Consider the following 25,925-nt stretch of genomic DNA (forward strand, 5'->3'; position numbering starts at 1 on the left):
TGTATCATCCAGATAGCACCGTTGTAGGTTACCTTGTAACGTCTCAACTAGTTCGCTGTTTTCTTTCTTCTCGAGGACCACGTGCAGTACTTCCCACTTGATGTCCGACAGATAAGTTGACATACTCCAGTTTTCGGTACAGTCCAGTCATGGATGCGACATATTTACTCCTGTTATTCTCTTCTGTAGGGGCAACCACAGGTGAGAGAAAAATGGATTTCACATATTCGTTGAATTCCGAGTTTGGGCGAATTTTGCTTTAAATTGAAATAAGGAATTACAGCATTTAGCACGTATATCTTTTTGTGTAACACGTAACACGCACATGATACAGCTAATAACTTATATGTAAATACGCCACAGATGTTTATCGGAGTTGGCCATGCTATGAAAATGTGCGAGAAAAAGTTGCATTGCATTCGTGCCACATTGTACTTGAACTCTATTGTTTATGTTGTTTGTTTGCTTGTTTGTTGTTTAAGGAGTCTGGACCAGAAAATCGTTTATTATACTGTCAATTAGAGCATATTGGTTAGATGTTCACAGGTACCGCCTCTATAGTGAATTCTCACGCCAAGAACTGAGATAAGCCAGTGTATGAAATAAGGGCCGTCCGACCGACCGAGACGGCATAGATTTCTGACGGTCGGTCTAAATTTACAGCGAGCCAGCCCGATGGTCTGATAAAATCTTTGGATGTTCCATACATCTGAGTAAATTCATCATATTTGTGCTTGTTAAATCCATTTTGGGCTGGTAACATTTTGAAGTTACCAGTTTTGGGTCTGGTAACATTTTGAAGTTACAAGCCCTGATGTCTGGCTGGATTTAGGGCTTATTTCATGCACTGGATAAGCAATGCATTTTCATCCAGTCTGTTTTGTGGTGTTTGTACCTTAAAATGTTTCATGAATAGGTGTCTGAGATATATGCCCGTGTTTCAGTGTACAGTCATTGTGTTCTTTTGTCTGAAGAACTTGACCTCTCTGTATGTTAACTACCTGTCTCACTGATACACTGCTCAACATCACTTATAATCGTTCATTGTTGCATTTTATCTACAGTCATGCAAGACGTGGTGAATCTAACATGCACACAAGAGACTTGGCATGTCACAGTTGACACTCACAAGCTAGCGTCTATTTATCCCAACTCTGTCCCTGAAAATATCTACCTGTCGAACTTATTTTGTCCTGGAGTCCGACAAGGAGATCACCTGATCTTCAACACTTCCTTTGATGACTGCAACACTCAGCTGAAGGTGTGGTGAAAGTGTCACCTTGATATCTTCACATAATATAATTCACAGAAAAATTAATGGTAATAGAATTTACTGTAAAATTAATGATTGATTTTGTAGTAGAATTGAAGAATGAACGTGCTGTATTATGTTCACCAAACAAACTACCTGCAAAACACATGGCAAAAAATCTTCTCAGTATAGACCATTTAATTATGCAGAAAATCCTACGAATTAATCCAGTCATGTGTTCATTTTCAGACGAAGAACATGTCACTGAAATACAGCAATTACCTCATAGAATATGACGTCGATCTCCAAACTCACTTCGTCACTGGAGCAAAATGGCGTTATGACCTAGGATGTGATTTCCTCCAAAACGCAACAGATTCTACCAGTCTGGTTCCTAGCAACAACAACACGGCCACCGCTCACAAATCTGGCAGTATGGACGGACATGAGGCCGCCATAACGTTCTACAGTGACAGCTTGTATGAAAATGAAACCCGCGGAAACCCCTTGGAGGTCAGCATTGGAACTCGTATATATGTTCAAGTTGGGATGGTTGGATCTGCTGATGCCAAACTGCTGGTGGATAACTGCTTCGTCAGTGAAAAGATAAGACCCGAGGCGGCTACGTCCTTGCCACTTATTCAGAACAGGTTGTTGCTTTTGGAAAAACATTGCTTCAGTAATCATAGCTATCAAATTGGGTTGGTGGAGTAGCCTAGTTGCTAAAGTGTTCGTTCGTCACGCCGAAGGCCCGGGTTCGATTCCTAACATATTTGCACAAAACATGAAGCCCATTTCTGGTGTCCCCCGCCGTTATGTTGCTGGGATATTGCTAACAGCGGCGTAAAACTAAACTCACTCATTCCCTCCCTATAAAATTGGTTCATAAACTGCAAGGGCATCTCGCCTATAAACTGAAAAGCATTGGGGCTGTAGTTAAAGCGTTGGCACAATGTATGAAGCCCATTCATGATGCCCCTCGCCATACTCCATACTCCCTTATTCACTGATTTTAAAGCATGATGCATCGAATCTTTATCAGTGTTTGACAAATAGCCTAATCATAGAGGATGAATCAGCTATATCAATTCTATGGGGTGTTCTTTATCTAAGGCAGTCATAAATTAGCAATTATTCTTAATATTATAGTGGTTTTTTCTGGTTGTGTTAAAAAACATTGATTCATAAAATGAATATAATACCAGAAACAGTATAGAACACACACGCACGCACACTGAAAGTACGACGCATGCAGTACGACGCATGCACGCACGCACACTCTCTCTCAGACACACACACTCTCTTTCTCTCTCCCTCCCTCTCTCTCTCTCTCTGTCACACACACGCATACACACACACTGCTGCTGCTGTCTTGACAACATTCTCTTACTTTCAGATGCGAGGCGAACCATTTCACCCATATAATAGGTCATACAGATGACTTCACCCGTTTCTACTTTGATGCCTTCGATGTGCCCCATCACCATGACAGCGTCTACGTCACATGTGACGTCAGTTTTTGCTCGCTCTTTGATTTCTCGCCGGAATGTCAAAACATCTGTGAGAGGTCAAACCTGTAGGGAGACACCGGGAACAATAAATGAATATAGTCGTGCGAAGTCTGCATTCAGGCATTATTTAATTATACTCTAAGACTTGTGTTATACGTACTCATTTGAATAACCAGTATCATTTTGAGGGTATGCTGAAAATATTGTACTGCAGATATAGAAGGTAAGGCAACTCAGAAGGCCAAATGAATAACGCACAGACTTGTCTGTTACTGTTGTTTACGGAGTAAGTAATATGCTAAACATAAATACGTAGGTTCCTATTTAAACAAATATGATTGTGGTATCCACGTTCAATGCTGCGTTTGAACTTGAGGAATAGTTCTTATCAGTATTGATGATTCAGAAACATTTCCAGAAAGTGCTGCAACATTGACTTCAGTACCATCAGTACTACACAATGGCTAAAGGATGATGTTGCTTTCGTCTATGACATAAACATGTGTAGCAATATTCCTTGAGCATGTACGTTTTCCTTCTCTGCAAATGCTCATTGTTCGTAGATATATTAGTCTAAAATCGAAACACTGTCCGGTAGTGTGTTTGTTGTTTAACGCCGCGCTCAGCAATATTACAGCTACATGGACCAGACAATCCAGTGATCAACATCATAAGCATCGATCTACGCAACTGGGATACGATGACATGTGTCGAACATGTTAGCGAACCTAGTCACCCGATCCCGTCACTCGCCTCTTACGACAAGCATGGCTTATTGAAGCTTGGGATCTTCCGATAGTGTGATATACAATGGTTGTAGTTCAATATGATCGAGGAAAGCCTTGGCACTCAAACCATAAGTCTGGAACTAATGGACGTCATGAAAGAGTTGACTGTCAACCTCTGAGGCTCACGTCGAAGTAACTACGTCACAGTGTTATCTTTCAAAAATAGGAAGTTAAATGAAGTTAACCACCAAATTATAACACACACACACACATATTATATAAAGGAAGTGAATCCTGAATGTTTACTGTCGTGTCCTGTGACAAGGACGCGATGACTAGGTCTGCTGCCACAATCTTAAGTATATAGGCAGTATACAGTAGAGTGGTACCGCAAAACTCCATGAAAGTTTAGCAGTACTAACAATAATCACCTAGCTGTAAAAGTGGTCAGGCTTCCAGAACACGCCTAGGCTGGTTGTCCAGGGTGAAAACAACGATCTTCTCAGACTTTTGGTCTCGCTGTAATGTAAGAGACGCGCCTGTCACGATTATATATTAAAAAGCCTCCGGAAGTTCCCCATACCATAGGTCTGTGATTTTCTAGAAGCTTCAAGAAAACACTTGTCTAGAAACTCCTAAATATTAAATCAAGCAAATCACTTATCTGTTTGATACCAATAGCTGCTGGATCAGGTTTGTTGGCGACTTCCGGTTGCACATGGGACAAGGTCGGACGTGAGTCATATCGTCTCTCCGCAACCCACGGAACCTTTCTATGTAATTCTACGATAAAGGTTTGCTTATGAATAAATTATCGGGTTATTAATGGCATACTTATATCTAAAGTATCGAGTGAGAGAAAATAACCCTGACATTTTTAACATTACTGGACTTTGTTGTGCACGTGTACCATGCCGGACCAACGACACACACGCTCGAATTCAAGAAAGGAGGAGGTCGTACAAGCTTCGGAAAAAAGGTTGGCTGAGTTGTTTAAAGACACTAAATCGGAACTACAGGCTTCAATAGACTCTATAAAAATTGAATTGACAGAGAGAAAGGTCAAATAGCCGCAACTGACCACGTGGTGTCAATACACACTGACGAAATCAGGGACCTCCGAGGTGAACTCGAGGTGATGGTACAACTAAAAGAAAATCTAGATTTCTTTGATCCCTGGCGTCAAATGAACCCTTACGACGGCGATACACCTGGCGACAACCCACTCCACTCAAACAAGCGCGCTTAGATTACTTTCTCGTATCTCATAATATGCTACCCTCAAATACAGAATCGAAAATAAAACCAGGTTTCAAAACAGACCACTCCTTGATATCGATGACATTCAAACTGTCAGATTTATCACGCGGCAATGGGTTTTGGAAGTTTAATAATTCCCTATTAAGCGACCACATCTGTGTGAAAAATGTAAAGAATATTATTTCTGAAACCAGTGCCCAGTATAAGGTAGACACAGATGAATATAGCGTTGACGACCAAATTCTTTTCGAAACTATTTTACTGATGATCAGAGGCGAAACCATTAAGTACTCTTCATTCCAGAAAAAAGAGAGAATTAAGAAGGAAAAATCATCTCTCTGACAATCTAAATAAACTTCAACTTGATGAATCTGATAATGAAACCGTTAAAAGGAAATAATTACTGAAATAAAGGTTATTCAACAGGAACTTGAAGAATTATATGAAACTAAAACCCAAGGCTCAATTCTTAGATCAAAAGCAACCTGGATAAATCATGGCTAAAAACCGACTTCTTTCTTTTTGAGTCTACAATCTAGAAATATCCTCCATAAATCCCTTCAAGAGTACAAGATTCAAACGGACGTATTCTCGACTCTCAGAATGATATTCAGAATGAAGTAAAATTATTTTATCATAAGCTATATAGTAAATATGGCGTCTCTGACATAATTTAGAAAATCTACTTCAAGGGTATTGCATTCCGAGACTTAGTAATGATGTTGCATCGAAGCTGGAAGGTGAACTTACCAAAGATAAAATCCTTGCCTCCCTAAAATGGCTTAAAAATAACAATAGTCCTGGTGCAGATGGTTTCACTGCTGAGTTCCTTAAAAAAATCTGGTATGATTTAAGAAATTACTTTGTTCGTTCTTTAAATTATGGATACAAAAATGGAGAATTATCAGTATCACAAAAATAAGGACTTCTCACATGTATTCCGAAGGGAAATAAGCCAAAACAATTTATAAAACATTGGCGACCAATATCACTGTTATCAGTATTCTATAAAGTAGCTTCAATGGCAATTTCAAAACGAATTCAATCCGTTGTGGACACATTGATACACGAAGACCAAAAAGGCTTTATGTCTGGTAGATGTATAGATGATATCACCAGGCAGATCTATGACTTGATTGAATATACCGACACATACCAAATCCCCGGACTTCTATTATTAATAGATTTTGAAAAGGCCTTCGATACTGTTGATTGGTCATTTATCGAAAACCCTTTTTTAATTTTGGAGAATCAATTAAAAATTGGATAAAGGTTTTCTATAAGAATATTAAATCAAGTGTAGTGGTAAATGGTTTTGGCTCAAATAGCTTTGAAATATACAGGGGTTGTCAAGGTGATCCACTATCACCATATCTTTTTATGCTTTGTGTTGAAATAATGATACGTAATAATGCAGGAATAAAAGTAATTCATGTAGGCAATGTAGAATATCTACTAAATCAGTTTGCTGATGATACTACCTGCACCCTAGATCGATCGGAACGCGGTCTACAAGCAGTGCTTCAAATTTTAACTTTTTTTGCCCGCTTTTCAGGAATGAAAGTCAATAAAGACAAAACTAGAATTATTTGGATTGGTTCAAAGAAACGTTCAAATATGAAACTTTGTCAGAAATGGAATCTAAACTGGGAACAAAGTAATTTTGAACTACTAGGAATAAAATTTGACTTGGATATTGAAGATATGATTGATTTGAACTACAAAGATAAGTTAAGACATTGTGAAACCCTCATGTCAGTATGGTTAGCTCGAAACCTGACCCCTTTGGCCAGAACCACCGTGTTGAAATCCCTTGTCCTCCCAAAATTAAACCATTTGTTTGCCTCTCTACCTAATCCCCCAGACAAATTGATTGAGGACTTTCAAGGTACATGTTTTCGATTTATATGGGGAAACAAGCCCGATAAAGTCAAACGTGACCAACTGATATGCACTGTTAAAGATGGTGGCCTTAATGCACCTGATATAAAAGAAATAATGCAAGCTCAAAAACATTCTGCCATAAGACGAGTTTATAATAGCCATACCAAAATGTGTAATCTTTTTTCTGAAAATCTACCTAAACTGGGTTCTGCAACTATTTTTGAATATAAGTGTCCAAATCTTAGAAGAGTTATCATTCCACTTGTTCGCAACAATGTCTACTGTGATCTTCTGAATGCCTGGTGGGATTTACTATCCAGACATGGGGCAGCAGATTCACAAGATACCACCTCTCAACTTATCTGGTATAATCAAAATATCTTTATCGATAGGAAAACTATATTCTATCGAAACTGGAGTACAAAAGGTGTTTATAAATGATCTTCTGAATGATTCTGGGAAATTCATGTCTCATGATTTCTTTGTAAGTAAATACAATGTTAAAACAAACTTTCTAGAATATTCAGGAGTCATTAACTCAATTAAAGCATTCCTCAAAGGAGGTAATATCAACTTAGAAACATCAGGAAAACACAAAACCCTTTGGAACCATATATGTTAAACTTTTTGACTAGACAAAAACACGGAAGTCAAATATTTAACAGGGCTTTACTTGAAACAAAATCAATCAAAAATCAACATTGTGTAAAATGGAATAGGATACTAGGAAATGAAATCGATACAAACTATTGGCAACAATATAACCACATCCTTTTCCGTTGTTCGAAAAAGACACCCGTCTGCAATGGTTTCAATACAAACTCTTGCATCATCTTTTACCAACAAATAAGACTTTTTAAGATGCAATACATTGATCATGACTTGTGCAGCTATTGTTCTGGTCCTCCTTTCACAAAGCACTGATCTCAAGTCACTAAGGTAACCTTAGTGCAATGTTAAAGAATGGGAGTTAAGGTTAACCTTAGTAAAGGTTGCTTCGTGAAAGGAGCCCCTGGTTCTTTAGAGACTATAACACACCTATTTTATGATTGCAGCAAGGTTACTCCTATTTGGCAAAATCTTGAAAACTGGCTTAATAATACTCCGGATGTAAATTTAACGTTCACCAAAGAACAAAGTTTGCTCGAATTCGGCCTGACAAATAATGATCCAATGAACGTCATTCTTATCCTTTTCAAAAATATCATCTTTAACTGTAAAATATCTAAGCAGATGCCACCCTTTATGTTTTACAACAGCAGATAAAAAAAATATTATGAACTAACAAAATATTCTGCTATGATATGTTCAAGAATCGATCTTTTTTTCAAGTTCTGGTCTTTCTGCCACAGTCTGTTTTCGGAATGATGTTTTAACTTTTGCTATTCTGTATGTTGTCTTCAAATTGAAATCTACAATATGTATTTAAACATGACTGGAGTCCATGTACCAATGGAAAAATGAAAACAATAAACAAATTATTTAAAAAATGTTTGTTGGCGGCCGGTTTTCTTGCTGGGTGAAGCGCAGTGCTGATGATTTTGTAGGCTAGCTTTGATGGGCAGTGGTTGAACTACCTGAAAACATGGCGGAGGTGCTGAGTTTGTGCAGTAGGACTAGTGGAGGAGAGGTTGATGTCGAGCCAACGAAAAGCATGGGTTGCTAAAGACCAACTAACCCTTCGTGGGTTTGTTTACCTCTTAGACTAACTTGTCATTCAACTCAAAAACTGATAATCCATATTTCATTGAAACAGTAATTCCAGTCACAGCTGTTTACAGTTTACTAACAGAACTTAGTACTTTACACTTCTTACCCATATATTTCGTTTCTACTTCAATTAGTAAGTTCGCAATTAACTCACAAATTAGTTTCGCCAAATGATATCTTAAACAATAAAATCTCACAGATTTACGTTACTGTGCTACTGGTGGAACATTAACACGCACTAAGGCCACAGCCACATGCGATTTTGTTCTTGTTTGCCCTTATCTATTGTGCTCTAATCTGTCATCCTACAAAGTATACTTTAATCGAGGGACCATCTGCTGTACTTCACACACCTTTAGTTACGGAGATTCACAAAATGGCGTCTCTCCTGTTCAAGATAGTCATGGCTCTTAAAGCGTTACTATTATTGGCCTCCATTGCAGTGGTTGCAGGTGAGACAGTTATTATAAAGTGTTTCTAGAGAAATTACATGGCATTAATGATAGAAATATATTTTAATCCATTGCGTTGTAATCACCGGACAAATTCAGTCGGGCGGCGGTCGGTTAGCAAAGAGGGGTAGGCATAAAAAAATTGGATCGGGTGGTCAGGTTCGATGACTTGATTGATACAAGTCATTCTTTCCAATTTGAGATGAACGCTCAGAATGTCGATCACTAGGTTGTCTGGTTCAGACTCGATAATTTACAGACAGTCGTCATTTATCTGGAATATTGTTGAGTCAAGCACATGAAATACACAATAAAAACAAAATGGTGTATTGATGGGAAGGCAGGTTGACATACTTTTACATGTCTTTTGTTTCACTCCAGGTAAACCAATGTACTCTGGAAAAAGATTTGTTGCATCATTTTTCCCAGTTTTCAAGACTGGATATACGGATAAAGATGCTGGCAGTCTCTACATCGCTCACAGACGGCAGGGAAACTGCACCGTCATCAACAGCGACGGCAATATACATAACATACAGCTTCGTGACAACGTCACGGTAACACAGTTCAATCTGCCCCTCGCGACGGAACTAGCACTAGGAGGCTATGTCCAGAAACGTGCTATAGAACTTGAATGCAAAGTGTATGTCAACCTATACATTTTCAACCGACGACATACAAAAGGAGGTTCTGAAGCATATCCTGTTCTACCGGTCGACTCACTGTCTGTGAGCTACCTGGTGCCTTCTGTATCACATAATCCTCTTCTGGGCGTGGTCGCCGTCTCAGACAATACAAATGTGACCATTCAGCTGAAATCTATAAGGGATTGCACTTACACATTCAATGGTACAACATACAGGCATGGAAGCGAGCTTACTGCGGTTTTAGGGAAAGGAGACGTTCTCCAAATAGCTCCTCCGGTTCTCCATCCACCTATGGACTGTGATTTCACCGGGTCAGTTGTGAAGAGCAGCGATCCTGTTGCCGTGTTCACTGGCTCTGTTACCGCTAATCTTGAAGGGGATAGTACTGGAGATTCTGTTATGAGTCAAATACCTCCTGTCGAACTGTGGGGAACAAGTTTCATTGTCACCCCGAAAACAGCATATGAAAGATGTTTGATTAGGGTCATTGCATATTACAATCACACAATGCTTCAACGCTATATATCATACTATGAGGAAAAAGCAATTATTGATGAAGGAGAATCGTACGATTTAGATTGTTACCCTTCAGATAGTGTCCAATATATCAACAGCACAAAGCCAATACTTATCCTACAAATAATTGGTGAATATAGAAGATACAGCGTTTTTAGTTCCATCGTCCCCGCCATTGATCATTATGGTCTTGAATATCTTATACCTGACATTCAAACAACGGGTATGAACTATGGCCGTCGTATCGTCATCGCTACCAGTTCCAACTGTTCGTCACACATTGACGTTGATGCAAAATGGGAGTCACAGTTATCGACAAAACATCCCACCGAATTAATCTCTATCACGGCGCCTCATAACCTGACAGCCGTACGAAGTGACTCGCTAAAATGTCCGTTTGCTGTGCATGTCACTGGTATGGGAAATCAGGAAATGTTTGGTTTCTACGCCATTAGAAGTATGTCTCAGGTCGAAGGTTTGTATACACTACTTGATGTTGTTATGGTGTCATGCCCCCCTTTATTATTCTTTTATGTAAAGAAATGACACTTATGAGGCACATGCGTACATGTTAATACCATACATGTCGTTTTGGTAAGAGTTCACCCGTAACCCCCGCTTGAAATGTATTCTGTATATTAGGGTTATTTCGAGGTTTTAGGGTTAGGGTGTGGTTTAGGGTTAGGGTAAGGGGAGGGTAAGGGTTAGTGTTAAGGTTTCTTGATAAAAATAAAACTCTTAAGAATCTAAGAATGTTAAAATAAAACGGGGGTTACGGGCAGAAATCTTTCCGTAGTTTTACCACAATACGTTATTCCTAAGAAGTTGTAATTGCGGTTTGACAAGGTCAGAGATCTTTAAGTACTTTTCTCAAGAACGTGCTTCGTACACTCTTAGAAACATGACTTTGTGGTATACCGCTTAAATGTGAAGGATTTATATCATCACACAATACATTCGATTGTCTATTCAGTTATTCAACAAAGTACTGACTTGCACAGCCAGTTTGGAGATTCGTCTAGCAACATTTTTTTCAGACAGTGAATAATGTTACTTGGAATGTGATGTTCTATCGAGATTTTCTGTTCGCAGCTCTTCCGGACGCTGTTGAGTTGACATGCTCACTAGGGACCTGGCACGTGACTATCGACTTACACAAACTATCCACAGCCTACCCAGTCGCTGTTAGTAAGAATATCTACATGGCGAACACGTATTGTCCAGGAGTCCTCGACGGAGATGTCCTCGTCTTCAACTTCTCCTACAACGATTGCAATACGATTGGCAAGGTACGGCTGAAAGCAACTCTGAAGCTTTGTACCGAAATTGCAGACACAGGCATCCCTGTTATCATCTAGTGACACGTTTATCCCACACGGGACGTCGCAACGACTTGTAGAAATAGCTGCTGGTTACCACACTTTAGCTTCTTCCACCAAATTTAAACGTACTTTCCTTCATCTCAAACACAAGGGTACAACACGCATGTGTCTGTTCAGAATCAATGTTTCAAATCTAATCGGAAGAATCAAAATGCTCTGGCTAAAAGTGTATGCAGATTTTTTCTTTCACTTTTTTTGACAAAATAATATGCCTGAGGAGCGGGATGGGGATAGAGCTGTGCAGGGGAGATCCAGCTAATGAAGAAGTTCTATTTTGTACGCATGCCCAGTGCTTTGTCAGAAAACCCCAGAGATGTCAAACAACATGCATGATATTGCTCATATCCGGCATACTCACATGTCCTGAACTATAAAACAGAGTATTTGGTAATGGCGGTCCCGATTTTGGGTTGTTTCTTGAACATACTGTCAGTATATTTCATGTACAAGGTTACAAACGTGATATATGAATAACGTAATACATAAATTTGATCAAGCATCTGCTCACGAACTGTATTATGTTGACCTAATAACATGTACTGCTGGAAAATTGCTAAAATCATACTCACTCAGTGACTCACTCACTATTTCAGACAAGCAATACATCCATGACGTTCAGCAACTATTTGACTGAATATGAAAGAGACCCGGAAACCGATCTGGTGATCAGTGAAAGGTGGCGCTACAACATCGGATGTCGTCTTCCCAGGTCGGAAACTCATGTCATCAATGTTGTCCTGATGAATCCAGCTGTTGTGACAGGAGAAACATCTGGCAGTGTCAAAGACCATGAAGCGGTCATCAGGTTTTACAGTGACGGTGCTTATACAAAGGAAATTATGGGAAACCCTTTGAAGGTGGATCTTGGCTCAAGTGTTTATGTTCAGGTTGAGATGAGGGATGTTTCTGAAGCAAAGCTGTTGGTGGACAACTGCTACATCAGTGACAACACCTCCACAGTTCTGCCACTTATTCAAAACAGGTAAGTCAAAAGCTTTAGCTATCATTGGTTTTAGTTCGCCTTGTTCCCTTCAGCCTCTGGCGAATGTAGGCAAATGCAGCCATAATTTAAAATGACAAAAATACTAAGTTATAAAAGTCTGGCAAGCTTAAATTTACTTTGAATGTTACGCGACTTACGTACCCACAGTGCAAAGAACCCGTAAGTGACCATATATACCTTTTTGGAGTTCATGTCCCAATATGTTTTTTTCTTTTTCTTCAGATGTGCTGCCAATGCCGCCACCCATGTATTAGGCCACGTCGACAAGTTCACACGGTTCTACTTCGAAGCTTTTCAACTGCCCATCAACCACAACAATCTCCACGTCAATTGTGACGTCACTTTCTGCTCAGTCACAGACTTTTCCCCGGAATGTCAAAGTGGATGTCAAAAGACGTCCCAGTAGGGTAGTAAATCAGTAAAATTAAAGATGCGTCACAACATTAGATAGTATACGTACCTTTTTACCATCACGCATGAAAGGGTCATGTGACGGTAACTGTTGGTCATGACCAGTCGTGCCATGTGAATCTTTCATGTGCATCATATTGGAAAGTCTATGCTGACAGTGGTCACACTGTACAGGTGCCCGGTATCATTTGATGTCATTTTTTTCATAGTTTGGTATATTTGTTTGTTTTGTATTGTCTCTAAATTTGTTAGAACTTTGTTGTGGATCATACCAGTAGAGCAGGACGCAGGAACCTTTTCACGAACACCTAGTGTCATCAATTATTTTCAATGATCTAATTTGTTTTTCACCCATCATACAGCTGGAATATTGCTCAGTGCGGCGCTCAACAACAAATCACAAACAAAATCGCCTTTCACATTGATTCAGTCAGTATTTGATAGACAATCAGGGCTGATTATTCGTAGTCGTTGGAGTTTTATTTTATTTTATTTTTGTTTACTTGTTTTGTATACTTTAAAGAGGTGCATGGACAACATCTTTGCCATTGCTATGGTGTAAACTATGGAAACACTACGTACCTATTATACTCCCAGGTTAAAATAAATCTTTCTTGTGGATTAAGGAAAAGGATGAAGTTTTTGCATGGCAATTAGAAGTAATACACACAAAATGGAAACTTCTGTGTCGTCAGGAACACCACATTTCGGAATATACTCTTACTCCTTCATCAGGCAGGTGGATGAAAGCTAGTACGCAGATAATCTCTTTACACAGATGTCTGTGTTCCCCTGTTTACCCAGCAGTGACATGACATCTTGTATGATGAGATGATAATAGGACTGTTAACCTCCTAGAGCGTCACAGGTAGCTCTCAATAAAGCAGAAAATTTAATTCAAGTGGACACGGATCCAATGGCCGGTGTAATGGCAGCACCGCAGCCTGGCAGCAAACCCAGCACTCTTCCAATGTCAGCTGAGAGATTGGCAGGTACCAACCCTAGGGCACCAAGATCAATGGGGAGTCGAACAACCTGGTTCTTGGGCTACAAGCGTGACATTGCAGAAGTGAGGGCCTCGTATTTACCAGATATTTCATATTGTCACTCACATACAGTCAAAAGGGACAGTGACTCCAGTCTTATCAATAGGTGAAAATAACAAGGTCAGGCTTGTTGGCATGAATTCGTCTAATGCTGTATACGGATATATTCCAAAGAATTAAATAAAGTATGCTTTTCCATGACGCCCTTTTCATATTATGGGTCGTTCAATGGATAGACCTCAGCGTCAAAACCCCAAGCAAAGCTAAACAATAATATTAAGATGTTTAAGATATGTTTTGACAGAGCTTGGTATCCATTGACAAGGTGATGGGCAGTCTTGATACAGTCCGTACATAATCTACATCCATATTAACATGTTTATGCATAATCACACATTAATGGCTTCGAGTGGAACTTGACTGGTCTTGAGCAGCAAACAGGAAATCTGTTTTACTTTTCAAGCCGGCCGACTTTATCCAAACGATGAACTCTTGTGGGTTGCTCTTCAACAATCTGAACCCGTGCCGATTTGATGTGGCACTTTACTCGACACTCGTTTCTGTCCACTCACTCACCTTCCAGCAGTACTAAACCATCAACAAAGTCAACATTGACTTACTGACATAAGATTGTGGCCAACATCCTTTGCTTCTTAACAAAACCTTTGGACGGACTTGCTTTCGCCATGACTATTGACAAGAGGACCACCAGACAAATATATGTGTGCAAATGTTCACACTTGAAGAGACTTCACTTTTATAACCAAAGCCTGCCTCCCATTACAATTGTTAACTATAAGCAGCTGATGGAAGAGCATGGGTGTTGGCATCAATTGTTTGACATACATCCCCATACTCTGAATTTCGTGTACTTGCATGTAACAACACCGAGAGGATATGAACGGATGGGCACATCATAGATATTTGTGGCCTTCACGTTGTTGTCAGCGTTCAGCTCTGAACTCTGATTTAAACGAGTCTGGATGTGTAGTATCCCTTTTATGTGGGCATTATGGAGTTTGTCTCTAACCTGCATCCCCAAGTACGCATAGGACTGCACTTCCACTAGATGATCAATAACTTCTACCCCAAGTAAACTGACTGATCTTCTCTCTTCCATCATGCCACGTTTGAGCTGATAATGGTTGTGTTTGTCGAGCCCAAAGGTCGTACCAGTGTCAGTGGAAAAAGACTCGACAAGCAGAATCTGGGTTTTTTCCATTGTTGAATCTCCTTTGGCAATGAGTTCAAAGTCTTCCACATAGGTAGGTGAGTAATCTGAGGGATCTGTGCTGAGATGATTAACTTCGTGTTTGTTAAGAGTTTAATTTACTGACAAACAGAAAAGCAAAGGGATAAATGAATCGCCCGGAAATAGACCTTTCCATATCTGCCCCTGCCAGTAGATCTCAAGATGACCATGCAGCAAAACATCAAAGAGAAGTATTCACTTGGGCGGGTCAGCACATTCTAGTAACCTCAAACCCCATTCGAGAGGTACATAATCATACGCTATTCTGTCTATCCATTGAGAGGTTACGATGATAATGTTTGCCTCTTCAAAGATAATGCTGTGTACCCTCAATTCCACCTTGCCACCCCAACATTCCTTAAATAATATCATTTGAGGTGCAGTATGTTTGCACAAAGTCCGTAAAACACCGTATTAGGCATTAAGATGTAAAGATAATTGAAATTAACTTTCTTTGGGAGGAGTATTGTTCGACCTTTGCACAAGTAAATCGGAACATAAATCGGTTTCCAGTATCATCAGGCCTTGGCGCCGTGTTAGATGTGGACATGGTGTGTGATAAGGCCATTAACTGGATTGTGACCACATATTGCCACACCTTATAGTAGGGTCAGAGATTGGGGTCAACAAGCGTGGGGAAGTATAAACTATAACACGATATATTGACACTCTTTATGTTGAAGTGGTGTCTTGGTGAGGTGAGAACACTGCCCTACTCACCTCGTCCCTTATCATGTTTACCTGCAACTCGACCGCCTTTATCTATGGTCTGATTTCTTTAACTTAAAAACACTAGGTGGAAATAATTGGCATCTGTGAAAATTCCCACATATTTCGAACCATTTTATTCCCAAATGACGAGGACTGTCATGGATGTGAAATGCTTACTACTGTTGCTTTCTGCTGTGGTTCTGATTACAGGTGAGGAATACACTCAAGTTTTTTTGATACAGTAATGTTCATTCTGGAATAGGTGAATTAAGATTACAGAATACGTCACTGTTTTGTTCAGTGGAAAATACATTCATCATTGCATGCAAAGAAATATTTTTCCAAAGATGTGTTTGTGCGGTAAAGATTCCCGCACCCGTTACACATAGGTGTCGTTGCGCTACGACTATCGGAACTCCTTTACTTTATTATACTTAGCGTAGAGTTACGATCGCTTTATGAAACGAGACGGGGGATGGGGGTAATGTGAAAACGGGAACCTGAGAATTGGGTAATCCTAATTGAAACGGGACCCTGACGGTAGGAAAGTCCTAAATGAAACTGGACCCTGGATGGTGGGATAATCTTCAATAAACGGGACCTTGACGGTAGGGTAGTCCTAATTTAAATGAAACGGGACCTTGAGGGCTGGGCTAATCCTCATTGAAACGGAACCTTGAGGGTGGGGTAATACTCAGTGAAACGGGAGCCTGAGGGTGGGATAATCTTCAATAAATGGGACCTTGAGGGCTGGGGTAATATAAATGAAACATCTTGACCTTGAAAACCTAGCACAAATCACTCTCACTATTTAAGAGTGCAAATTTTGGATTTTGCACAAAGGCAAAAATTGTGAAAACTGAACTAATGTGAGATTCATGGATAAAATGGGACCCTGAGAGCGGGAAACGCAAGCCAGAGGGTGGGGTAATCTGAATGAAACGCAACCCAGAGGGTGGGGTAATCTGAATGAAACGGGACCCGGTGTTAGTGGGGTAATCCTAAATGAAACGGGATACAGAGGGTGGGGTAATCCTCAATGAAACGGAACCTTGAGGTGGGCTAATACTCAGTGAAACGGGAGCCCGAGGGTGGGATAATCTTCAATAAACGGGACCTTGAGGGCTGGGGTAATTCTCAATGAAACGGGACCTTGAGGGCTGGGGTAATCTTCAATAAACGGGACCTTGAGGGCTGGGGTAATCTTCAATAAACGGGACCTTGAGGGCTGGGGTAATTCTCAATGAAACGAGACGTTGAGGGCTGAGGTAATCCTCAATAAACGGGACTTTGAGGGTGGGGTAATCCTCAATGAACGGGACGTTGAGGGCTGGGGTAATCTTCAATAAACCTGACCTTGAGGGCTGGGGTAAATTTCAATAAACGGGACCTTGAGGACTGGGGTAATCTTCAATAAACGGGACCTTGAGGGATGGGGTAATCTTCAATAAACGGGACCTTGAGGGCTGGGGTAATCTTCAATAAACGGGACCTTGAGGGCTGGGGTAATCTTCAATAAACGGGACCTTGAGGGCTGGAGTAATCTTCAATAAACGGGACCTTGAGGGCTGGGGTAATCCTCAATAAACGGGACCTTGAGGGCTGGGGTAATCCTCAATAAACGGGACCTTGAGGGATGGGGTAATCTTCAATAAACGGAACCTTGAGGGATGGGGTAATCTTCAATAAACGGGACCTTGAGGGCTGGGGTAATCTTCAATAAACGGGACCTCGAGGCTGGGGTAATCCTCAATAAACGGGACCTTGAGGGCTGGGGTAATCTTCAATAAACGGGACCTTGAGGGCTGGGGTAATCTTTAATAAACGGGACCGTGAGGGTGGGGTAATCTTCAATAAACGGGACCTTGAGGGCTGGGGTAATATAAATGGAACATCTTGACCTTGAAAACCTAGCACAAATCACTCTCACTATATAACAGTGCAAATTTTGGATTTTGCTCAACGGCAAAAATTGTGAAAACTGAAATAATGTGAGATTCATGGATAGAACGGGACTCTGAGAGCGGGATAATTTAAATGAAACGCAAGCCAGAGGGTGGGGTAATCTGAATGAAACGCAACCCAGAGGGTGGGGTAATCTGAATGAAACGGGATCTGGTGTTAGTGGGGTAATCCTAAATGAAACGGGACCCAGAGGGTGGGTTAATCCTCAATGAAACGATACCCTCTGGGTGGGGTTATCTAAATGAAACGGCACCCTGAGGGTGGGCTAATCCTAAATGAAACACAAGCATAGCTAATGTGTGAACTAATTGTGTGTGTTCTCTCTTAAATAGGTAGGACCCAGCACACTGGAAAGCGATTCATCGCATCCCTTTTCTCGGTGTACCCAAATGGTCGGGACCGAGACGTTCCGTTCGTCTCCATCGGCCATACCCATGAAGGAAGCTGCACGCTAACTAACAGTGACGGCAACAGTACGGACATCCAACTTCGGGGCAACAGCACATTCACACAATTTAGTCTACCCTACATAAAAGAATTATATTTAGGGATATTTGTCGACAACCGGGCTATAGAACTTGAGTGTACAACAGATGTCTCCTTCTATATTTTCCTACGACGACACGTCAACGTAGGAGCTTTTGGATACCCCGTACTTCCTATAGAATCTTTGTCTAATAGGTACATCGTAGCATCAGTGCCGAACAACCCGATTGTGGGAATTGCTGCACTGTTTGACAATACAACCGTAACCTTCCATTTTAAAAGCGACTTTAAATGCACTTACTATGTCCACGGGACCTATGTCGGTCGCGGTAGCAAGCTTACAAGAGTATTGAATAAAAGAGATGTGTTTCAGATAGCTGGGCGTATTTTAACTCAGTTGGAATATTGTGATCTTGGAGGATCAATTATTGAGAGCAGTGCACCTGTAGCAGTGTTCTCAGGGTCTCCTGGCGTGTATTATCAACACTATTTCAGTAAGACTATCATGAGTCAGGTACCTCCGGTAACAACCTGGGGAACACAGTATATTGTACCACCGCCACTAACATCAGATATGTTAAGAAGTAGAATCTTGGCCGCTTATAATGACACGACAGTAACCATTGAACTACCAACTGGTGTCAAGACAATTAATCTTCATGAAACAGAATTCTATGACCAAATCACCAAGATGGGGTCGGAGGCAGTATACATCCACAGCACAAAGCCGATACTTGTCCGTCAAATATTTGGAAAAGCAGGAGGTATTGTCCCACCTATTGAAGACTACGGTACAGAATATCTCATACCAGACCTGAACACTGATGACAAGAAATACCAGCGTCACGTCATCATCTTCACCAGCGCTGACTGCACGTCTAACATTGACGTTGACGCACCGTGGACGACACAGTCGAACACTTCTCTCAGACTCGCTTTCGTTAGCTTTAAAGATTCGTACAATTTCACCTCCATAAGAAGTAACTCTTCAGCCTGTCCCTTTGCTGTGCGGGTCAGTGGTGAAGCTTACATGGAGTCGGTTGGGTTCTTCCTGAGTCGACACAAGTTTCCAGAAGAAGGTTGGTTGTATGTTTATGATCTATAAACCTGGCTACACAACCGAATTTATGCTTTAGTTAATCTGATATTTAAACTGTATTGATATAACTTCACCTGATGAAGGAGTAAGAATACATTCCGAAATGTCGTGTCCCTCAAAATAAAAAAGCTGACATCCATCAGTTCTCGCCTTTATGTATTTTAATCATTAAAATATTATCATCGTATTCTAAATAAGAAAATTGTATCATCGATGATATCGTAGATAAACTTTTGTTATGAAATTTGGTGTTAATTTACTCACAGCACACAAGGCAACGTCTTTATCTATAGGCTGATTCTAAATTATGTTGTTTTGGACGCTGTTTTGTTCATACTTATTTGCGGATATGTCTCCACTCATTAGTGATGTGAAATATGACAATTTCTTGGACTTTTTGGCTTTTTCGGTCAAAAATTATTTCTCCAATATTTATCGCTAATCGATTGGTATTTAATTATAACGATTATCGATCTCTTTGATAACCATCCCCAGTTACAAGAATGTACGTTGAAATAATATTTTGATTATAATTCTGATTCTGAATACCGTTTGGTATGTTGTCTCCAGGCCTCATAGACACGGTAAACCTTACATGCTCACCCGAGACTTGGCAGGTAAAGGTGGACATCCAACAGCTGCATGACGCATACCCTAACTCTGTCAGCCAGAACATCTACATGTCCAACAAATTCTGTCCCGGCTTCCTTGACGGGGATGTCCTTGTCTTCAATTCCTCCTACGACGACTGCAACACGAAAACGACGGTAGGAAACCACCTGTTACTGCGTCAAACTCTACGCACTACGGGTAGAGGACAGCTCGTAATTTGGACGTATGAAACCCGTGAAGATCCGGGTTAGAATTGATCTTCAGTTACCCATGCTTGTCGTAATAGGCGACTAATGGGATCGAGTGGTCAGGCTCGCTGACTTGGTTGACGCATGCCATCGTGTCGAAATGGCGTAAATCGATGCTCATGTTGTCGATCACTGGATTTTCCAGATTGTCCAGATTATTGGCATATACCGCCGGCATATATATATATATATATATATATATATATATATATATATAAATATGAACAAGTGATTTCTGCAGGTGTATAAGCAATAAATGTATAAAATATTAGTCCAGATATTTCTTCTTGTCAACTCTCCTATATATCTGCACTGAAGGAGATAAATAGTTTATATTTATAAATATATATAAATATATTAGATTTAATATGTAAAGGAGATAAATTTATACAGGAGATTTGACAAGAAAAAATATCTGGACATATATATATATATATATATGAGTGCGGCGTTAAACAACAACCAACCAAACACCCTGCGGCTGTACGAACAGAGGCTTGTTTTGCTGTAAATAATACGTCCAAGTTCCACACACTCGTTCACACACATTCACTGACAGCCATCTACATATACACAAGTACTCTTGAACGAGTGTTGGACCTAGGACGTATTACTTTCAGCAATACAAGCCCCTTTTGTACGTGTATAGTAGGAAAAAATGATTTTGTGGGCACATACAGTCGCTCGCAGACTTAATCAGTACCTTCTGTTCTACCTGCAATATGTTTCAGGAAGACAATACGTCGATTAAATTCAGCAATTACCTCATCGAATATGAAACAGATCCACAAACTGATATTGTTGTTGGTGCAAGATGGCGCTACAACCTGGAATGTGACCTTCCCAAACGTGAAACTGCGGCGATCAGCTTCAATCCTGTCAACACTAACGTGGCGACTGTGGGGGCAACCGACACCCTATCAGGAGATGGAGCAGTGATAACATTTTACAGCGACGATGCTTTCCAAAATCAAATGAACGGAAATCCTCTGAAGGTGAACCTTGGGTCACGCGTGTATGTTCAAGTTGCGATGAAGGGGTCAGCCCAGGCCAAACTGTTCGTGGATAACTGCTACGTCAGTGAACATATCAAGGGCGACAACTCTACTCGAGCTGCTCTCATTCAGGATAGGTACGTTACAGAGGACTTCAGGGTATCGTTTTCAAATGATAACACGTGCTCTGTGGTAAGTTGTCAGTCACCAAATCACGTGTCACTATTCCGGTCACTAGTCTTATCACCTTGGTAGATGATTTTTCTACAAAGTCGTTAACAGAATGAACGCTAGCATAGGTAATTGATAAACAGGACTGAAACAAAACATTAAACATGATACATGTAAGCAAGGGTGTCCCTGTAGTTTCAGTACATTAAGATCAACACATGATGGCGTCACTGTTTAACAGTGATCCATACACAGATGCTCATTATATATATAGTTTATGTCGGGATCGTTATTTCACTTTACTTTTGGCAGAGATTTCAAATGAATGTGGACAGGACTTTGTGGGTTTTTTTTAACAAGATTTTTATAAAAAAAGAACGAAAAAATGTTCCTGGGTTACAATTACAGCAACATTCCTGAGCTGTCATATGACACCAGAAGTGGCTTCACTCAGTGTACCCATGTGGGAATCGAACCCGGGTTTGATCACTAGGCCTACCCCACAGCCCCGAACTTGAATAGAATAATGGTATAAAAAGCATGACATATATTTCTCCTTCAGATGCGCGGCGAACCATTTCACCCACATTCTCGGCCATGTCGATTCCTTCACACGGTTTTACTTCGATGTCTTCGATGTGCCACATCACCATGACACCATCTACGTCACGTGTGACGTCAGTTTCTGTCCACTTGTGGATTTTTCACCGGCGTGTCAAAGTGGTTGTAACAAGACAATGTCGTAGAGTGTTGATGATGAAAATAAACAAATAAGTAAGCATACTGACATATATTATCTGTCATTTTTACCTCATAATATTCACGGCAGTTGATAGTGGCAGATGATAAGATTTTTTAAAACATATTTTGCATAGAGGAACTCCAGATCCTGAGGACTATGATACGTGAAGCTTTCCTCTGTACAGTTCGAGACAAGTGGAGTAGGACTATTAGACCACTTGACCTTTAATTATTCGTTTTGGACATGGACGTTGAATCATCTTAACGACATGCACTGGCAGACGTCAAGTAGCCCTTAATACTGGCATAAAGCTGACCGTGCTTTTATTGGAGGTAGGCCGAAACAGAAGGATACGGACGGTCACATGAACAGGTAATGATGAACGACAGGGAATTATTAGGTTGGACCAGGATTGTTTATGTAGCTCTGTGTCCAAAGTGAATGAATGAAATAGCCTGACATGATTTCAGAACCTTTTGACTGCTTCGATGGCCCAGTGGATAGAGTGTTTGCAGGAGAGCGGAAGGTCGGTGGTCGATTCCCGGCCGTGTCTCATCAAAAGATGTTATAAGGAGTAACTGTAGTTAACCTTCCTGAGGTTTAGCAGAAATGGATATAAAACAAGGACTCGTGTTCAGTGCACCGCGTCTGAGAAGTGTGACCGCTTTAAACTACGACACGGTAATTGAGTAGGATATGTAGTACTATAAAACTATACAACCGCTGGTATAGTTACCAGTACTGAGTGTTATAATTGTTTCTTTGTTGCTTAACGTCGCACTCTGCAATGGTCCAGCTATATGACGGCGGTCTGTAAATAATCAACTCTGGACAAGACAATACCGTGATCAATATCATGTGCATCGATCTACGCAATGGGGTTACGATGACATGTGTCAACCAAATCAGCGAGTCTGACCACCCGATCCCGTTAGTCGCCTCTTGTATGGATATCTGAAGATCAGTTCGAACCCGGTTCTTCAGAGATTATGTGTTATACAAAATTCACTAGTTTGAATTGTTACGAACCGTAACTATCGGTAATAATTTCATACATTCCTTCTGGATCATGTGACCTGGATTATGTTTAATCACAAAACCTTACGTGTCACAGATGTCACTGGTGTGAAATCCCATATACTTTAACTGTTTGATACACATCTACATTCCGCAAATTAATAATAATGTGTCCATTTATATAGGGGCAAACTCCACACCAGGCATGTTCCTTGCGCTAGAAGTCAAAGCACAGCACACAAATCTAATTATACTCTTCATAAAAAGTAGGGGAACCTGAACTTTCGATTTGGATAGGAAGTATATGCATTAACACACTTTTTAAAAACAGACATCTTATAAACGCACCACCATTTCTCTTTATGTCTACCCCTAAACACAACGGATGGGATGCACGTGTACAACTAAATAATGTGTCAACTAAATAATGTGTCAACTAAATAATGTGTCAACTAAATAATGTGTCAACTAAATAAGAAAGATTTTTGGAAATAAATAGAACGTTCTGGAATGGGTAATGAGCGACAGAAGTCGAGTCCTTTTGAGGGTAGTGACCTCAGAGGAAGTGGTATCGTAGGATGAAAATGATGTACTATGCAAATGGTAGGAAGATTTCTCAAAACTTCTTAATGGTGACAATTATGACTCTCAGGTAGTCTCAGTACAGCCGACTACAGATTCCATTCCGCACTTTGAGGATCAGATTTCCCTGTTTGAAAAAACTACAGCTATTCATAAAGCAAATACTGGTAAAGCAGCTGGAGGTAGAGTTCCAGTAGAACTCTTGAAATCAGACAGTCTGCATACCATATTTGATGGCTGTTTGTTTCACGCGGTAATGGACAAAGGGCATTATTCAACCAATACCTAAAAGTTCCACTCTACATCCCCGGGACCCGACATCATACAGAGGGTTTACCCTAACTACTGCAATGTACAAGCTTTACTGCGGGGTGCTGAATAACAGGCTGTAAGCAAGAACGACATTCTCCATGACGGTCACAACGGATTTTGGAGGCAGAGATCTATCATAGATCATATACAGTCATTAACGTCTATTATAGAGACACTAAGTCAAGAAGAAAATCAACTTATGTCGCGTTCATTGACTTTAAAAAGGCTTACGACCATTTAGAGAGGCATATACTGTGGAATAATCTAAGTACTATAGGCTTGAATGGGAAACTGCTGGCTGCTATCCAGTCCCTATACGTTGATGTAAAGTGTTGTGTACGCATCAATGGATTACACTCACCATGGTTCCCAGACTCAAGAGGACTAAAACAGGGCTGTTTACTCTCTCCCTTTTTATTTAATCTATTTATTAATGATTTGATTATTTCCTTAGTAGCAGTGGACACGGCGTGACAGTTGATGGCTACGCTGTGCCATGCCTAGCTTACGCTGACGACTTATGTCGGATCGCGGAGACTGAAGAAGGGCTGAACCAACTGTTACATGTACTAGATGGATGGTGCATATCAAACAGACTGAGTATAAACCTGCAGAAATCCAAAGTAGTTCACTTCCGTCCTAACTCTATTCCACGTACAACAGCTACCTTCTCATAGAAAAGTATAATACTCTATGGACAACAACTTCTTTATTTGTTATGATGCGACGTTTCGGTATAGCTTCTTATTCCGTTGTCAAGCAAGAGTAAAGTAATACAGCACAGAACCCACTTATATACATGTAACAGGGATTAAGTAAAACAACATGGGGGAGTACATCAAAGGGATTAGCAACAACAACAATGGGATAGGTAATAATACAATAACGATGGGAGGAAACCAAGGTAGAGGAGGCGGAACAAGGTATACATAGCAGATGGGATAGGTAATGATACAATAACAATGGGAGGAAACCAATGTTGAGGAGGCGGAACAAGGTATACAAAGCAGATGGGATAGGTAATAATACAATAACAATGGGAGGAAAGCAAGGTAGAGGAGGCGGAACAAGATCTACATAGCAGATGGGGTAGGTAATAATACAATAACAATGGGAAGAAGCCAAGGTTGAGGAAGCGGAACAAGATCTACATAGCAGATGGGGTAGGTAATAATACAATAACAATGGGAGGAAACCAAGGTGGAGGGGGCGGAACAAGATATACATAGCAGATGGGATAGGTAAAAATACAATAACAATGGGAGGAAACCAAGGTAGAGGAGGCAGAACAAGGTATACATAGCAGATGGGGTAGGTAATAATACAATAACGATGGGAGGAAACCAAGGTAGAGCAGGCGGAACAAGATATACATAGCAGATGGGGTAGGTAATAATACAATAACAATGGGAGGAAGCCAAGGTTGAGGAAGCGGAAGAATATATACATAGCAGATGGGGTAGGTAATAATATAATAACAATGGGAGGAAGCCAAGGTTGAGGAAGCGGAACAAGATATACATAGCAGACCGGGTAGGTAATAATACAATAACAATGGGAGGAAGCCAAGGTTGAGGAAGCGGAACAAGATATACATAGCAGACCGGGTAGGTAATAATACAATAACAATGGAGGGAAGCCAAGGTTGAGGAAGCGGAAGAATATATACATAGCAAATGGGGTAGGTAATAATACAATAACAATGGGAAGAAGCCAAGGTTGAGGAAGCGGAACAAGATATACATAGCAGATGGGGTAGGTAATAATACAATAACAATGGGAGGAAGCCAAGGTTGAGGAAGCGAAAGAATATATACATAGCAAATGGGGTAGGTAATAATACAATAACAATGGGAGGAAGCCAAGGTTGAGGAAGCGGAACAAGGTATATATAGCAGATGGGGTAGGTAATAATACAATAACAGTAGAAG

General features: G+C 40.5%; 3 protein-coding genes across 3 annotated transcripts; all 3 read left to right on the forward strand.

The window, feature by feature from the left end:
• Positions 1–58: 58 nt before the first annotated feature.
• LOC124274189 (CUB and zona pellucida-like domain-containing protein 1) lies at positions 59–2,871 on the forward strand. Its single transcript, XM_046709496.1, has 4 exons — positions 59–201; positions 1,065–1,261; positions 1,502–1,902; positions 2,649–2,871. The coding sequence occupies exons 1-4, from the start codon at positions 150–152 to the stop codon at positions 2,830–2,832; spliced, it is 834 nt and encodes a 277-aa protein (XP_046565452.1). The 5' UTR covers positions 59–149; the 3' UTR covers positions 2,833–2,871.
• Positions 2,872–8,731: 5,860 nt separating this feature from the next.
• On the forward strand, positions 8,732–12,791 carry LOC124274190. The gene is made up of 5 exons (XM_046709497.1): positions 8,732–8,797; positions 9,179–10,435; positions 11,053–11,249; positions 11,936–12,324; positions 12,568–12,791. The coding sequence occupies exons 1-5, from the start codon at positions 8,749–8,751 to the stop codon at positions 12,749–12,751; spliced, it is 2,076 nt and encodes a 691-aa protein (XP_046565453.1). The 5' UTR covers positions 8,732–8,748; the 3' UTR covers positions 12,752–12,791.
• A 3,102-nt stretch (positions 12,792–15,893) lies between these two features.
• Positions 15,894–22,124, forward strand: LOC124274191. The gene is made up of 5 exons (XM_046709498.1): positions 15,894–15,975; positions 18,063–19,295; positions 19,886–20,082; positions 20,907–21,307; positions 21,904–22,124. The coding sequence occupies exons 1-5, from the start codon at positions 15,909–15,911 to the stop codon at positions 22,085–22,087; spliced, it is 2,082 nt and encodes a 693-aa protein (XP_046565454.1). The 5' UTR covers positions 15,894–15,908; the 3' UTR covers positions 22,088–22,124.
• The last annotated feature ends 3,801 nt before the right edge of the window (positions 22,125–25,925 follow it).

This window comes from Haliotis rubra, unplaced genomic scaffold (genome assembly GCF_003918875.1).
Source record: "Haliotis rubra isolate DU_JTF1 unplaced genomic scaffold, ASM391887v1 Scf189, whole genome shotgun sequence".
Taxonomy (NCBI): domain Eukaryota; kingdom Metazoa; phylum Mollusca; class Gastropoda; order Lepetellida; family Haliotidae; genus Haliotis; species Haliotis rubra.